Genomic DNA, 3,338 nt, shown 5'->3' with positions numbered 1-3,338 from the left:
CAGGTCCAACGTTGCTGCCGCCGGCCCTCTGCATTGCATTCTGTTGCATGCCAATGTCGTCCTCTTGTTGTTCTCTTCGTTTAATAATGCCTTAGCTAGGTACTCTTGGCAATTTGATGGTAGGCAAATGGCGCTTGACGGTGCGTTGAGTTACTGAGTTTGGTGTCGGTTTCAGTGGCTGCTGCACAGTCCAGTTAAGATCAAGGATTAGGGATATATAATGTCCTGGAATTACGACGGAAAGTTGATGTAGAATCTAAGCCCCGATTGGTCCAAACCGTGATGGATCGACCTGAAATATGCATGTGTTTGGGCCACCAAGCACCGCTTTTAGTTGTCTCTTCCCAAAGCCAAGAAAAGGAGTGCTTCTGGTAGTGCCTGTAATCATCATCATCATGCTTACCACAAACAACAGCCTATCAGATCCAACAGCCGCCCGGCCGTCCCTCTGACACGCGGGCCCGGGACGCCGCCCGGCCCCACACGCCAGTCGCGGCTGGTCTCTAGTTCGCCAGGCCTTGCGCAAGCTTTACTGTTACTCAAAAGCAGAGAGAGAGAGAGAGAGAGAGAGAGAGAGAGAGAGAGGGGGGGAGAGAGGGGAAAAGATGCATGGTCTGTGGAGGAGTGGTGGTTGCTTCGAGCTTCTCCAATATTTTGCGACCGGCGTTCGGTGCGCTTTCGAGCTATTTCGCCGTGATCTCGATGGCCGACCCTTCCCCCTTTATATACGGCCGGCCGCCGCGATCCCTCCTCAGCCTCACCGCACCACCGCACCACCTGCCACCGACGACAAGCACACTCCCCCACTGCCTCCTCGTGCTAGCACCATGGCCTGCAGCTGCGCTCAGGGGGTGGTGTTCGACGCCAACGTGATCCGGAACAGCGCGCTGGAGGACGGGCTCGCCGGGTGGGCGCCGCTGGGGTCCTGCACGGAGCTGTCGGTGCGCCACGAGGAGCCGGAGAAGGTGCCCACGGAGACCATCAACGACGTGGAGGACGGGTACAGGCCGAGCGGCAGGTACATTCTCGCGGCCGGCCGCGGCGGCGAGGAGGACGGCCTTTGCCAGGCGATCCCCGCCGGCACGCTCAAGCCCCGCGTCACGTACCGGGTGGCCGGGTGGATCGGCCTCGGCGACGGCGCCGCCGGGGAGCACGCGGTGCGCGTCAACATTCGCGTGGACGGCGAGGGCAAGGAGTGCGCACTGGTGGTGGAGGGCGGCGCGGTGTGCGCCGAGGCCGGCAAGTGGACGGAGATCAAGGGCGTGTTCCGGCTCAAGGCGAGCCCCGCGTCCGGCGCCGCGGTGCACGTCCAGGGCGCGCCCGCCGGCGTCGACGTCAAGGTGATGGATCTCCAGGTGTTCGCCACGGACCGCAAGGCCCGGTTCAAGAAGCTCAGGAAGAAGACTGACAAGGTGAGTGACCTCTCACATCGCACCATCTATCACTCCAAACTGATAGAGATTTACTACTAGCAAACAAGCTACCGTAGGTGTAGGTGTACAATATTTTTCTATGTTTTGGTTGACACGTAAGCTAGCTTGGCACCAAACTGCATAAATGTATGTACTGGCACGGTGGCACCAAACTCACGACACATGTCAGTTTCGGTTGACACGTAACGCCATGACTCATGAGGACCGTGCATGGACGTACGTACGTAGGTGCGGAAGCGTGACGTGGTGCTCAAGTTCGCCGGCGCCGGGGCGTCGTCGGCAGTGTCGGGGGCGTCGATCCGGGTGATGCAGATGGACACGAGCTTCGCGTTCGGCGCGTGCATCAACCCGGCGGTGATCCAGGAGCCGGCGTTCGTGGACTACTTCACCAAGCACTTCGACTGGGCGGTGTTCGAGAACGAGCTCAAGTGGTACCACACGGAGGCGGTGCAGGGGCAGCTCAACTACGCCGACCCCGACGCGCTGCTCGACTTCTGCGACCGCCACGGCAAGCCCGTGCGCGGCCACTGCATCTTCTGGGCCGTCGACCGCATGGTGCAGAAGTGGGTCAAGGACCTGCCCAACGACCAGCTCACCGCCGCCGTCCAGGGCCGCCTCACCAGCCTCCTCACCCGCTACGCCGGCCGCTTCCCGCACTACGACGTCAACAACGAGATGCTCCACGGCACCTTCTTCCAGGACCGCCTCGGCGACGACATCAACGCCTTCATGTTCAAGGAGACGGCCAGGCTCGACCCCGGCGCCGCCCTCTTCGTCAACGACTACAACGTCGAGGGCGGCGGCGACCCCAACGCCACCCCGGAGAAGTACATCGCGCAGGTCAACGCGCTCATGGAGAAGGGTGCCCCCGTGGGCGGCATCGGGCTGCAGGGCCACGTCACCAACCCCGCCGGCGAGATCATCTGCGACGCGCTCGACAAGCTCGCCACCACCGACCTGCCCGTCTGGCTCACCGAGCTGGACGTGTGCGAGTCCGACGTCTGCCTCCGTGCCGAGGACCTCGAGGTGGTGCTCCGGGAGGCGTACGCGCACCCGGCCGTGGAGGGCGTCGTGCTCTGGGGGTTCATGCAGGGACACATGTGGCGCCAGGACGCCTGCCTCGTCAACTCCGACGGCACCATCAACGACGCCGGCCAAAGGTTCATCAACCTGCGGCAGGAGTGGACGTCGCACGCGCGCGGGAAGATCGACAGCGACGGCAACTTCAAGTTCAGGGGGTACCACGGCTCGTACGTCGTGCAGCTCGCGACGGCCACGGGGAAGATGCACAAGGCCTTCAGCGTCGAGAAGGGGGACACGCCTCTCGTGCTGGACATGGACGTGTGACAACGGTTACCTACTACGGTTATTATATCCGAGTATAGTTATACTACTGATACTAATACACACATACAAGCACACATTAATTTGATCTAATGGGATCGGCAAAGGAATTGTACCACATACAACAACTATAGTTTTGCATTTCTACATTTGGGTATATATTGTACTTATGAGAGAGAGTAATTATGGTATTGTATTGGTTAAAGTTAACGGAAATGAATGAATAAAATTGACGAGCTAGTAATTCCTCGTTTTATTGAAAGTGGTACTGAATGCTTTCCCTCCTTTCCGAGAAAAATGGTAGGCTTCCTATGCTTCATTTATTGGGTAATGTTATTCAACAAACGTTTGTTGGGGGTGTATGGCAGACGGACATTTTTCTATGGTAATGTTATTCAACGAGCTTGTAAATCCTCGTTTATAGAAATGGGGTTCCTAAATCTCAGTCGACTGAGACTTAATCAAGTCTCAGTGAGTGTTATATTCGTGAGATCTTACGTGGAGATCCCTGCAAAATTTTCTTAAATTTTTCTTTGTTTTTTATGCAATGTCACCTGACTG

General features: G+C 57.9%; 1 protein-coding gene across 1 annotated transcript; it reads left to right on the top strand.

Annotated features, from left to right (window-relative positions):
- The first annotated feature begins 504 nt into the window (after positions 1 to 504).
- LOC109756979 (endo-1,4-beta-xylanase 1) lies at positions 505 to 3,033 on the top strand. Its single transcript, XM_020315810.4, has 2 exons — positions 505 to 1,412; positions 1,662 to 3,033. The coding sequence occupies exons 1-2, from the start codon at positions 606 to 608 to the stop codon at positions 2,778 to 2,780; spliced, it is 1,926 nt and encodes a 641-aa protein (XP_020171399.2). The 5' UTR covers positions 505 to 605; the 3' UTR covers positions 2,781 to 3,033.
- The last annotated feature ends 305 nt before the right edge of the window (positions 3,034 to 3,338 follow it).

Source organism: Aegilops tauschii, chromosome 3 (assembly GCF_002575655.3).
Source record: "Aegilops tauschii subsp. strangulata cultivar AL8/78 chromosome 3, Aet v6.0, whole genome shotgun sequence".
NCBI lineage: Eukaryota > Viridiplantae > Streptophyta > Magnoliopsida > Poales > Poaceae > Aegilops > Aegilops tauschii.
The sequence above is the reverse complement of the archived record's forward strand: the minus strand, read 5'-3'. Positions and strand labels throughout refer to the sequence as shown.

Bases quoted from the DNA above. Each gene is read 5' to 3' on its own strand.
- LOC109756979 (XM_020315810.4), top strand. From the start codon at position 606: ATGCATGGTCTGTGGAGGAGTGGTGGTTGCTTCGAGCTTCTCCAATAT. The intron at 1,413-1,661 runs GTGAGTGACCTC...GTACGTACGTAG, and splicing joins TCAGGAAGAAGACTGACAAG to GTGCGGAAGCGTGACGTGGT.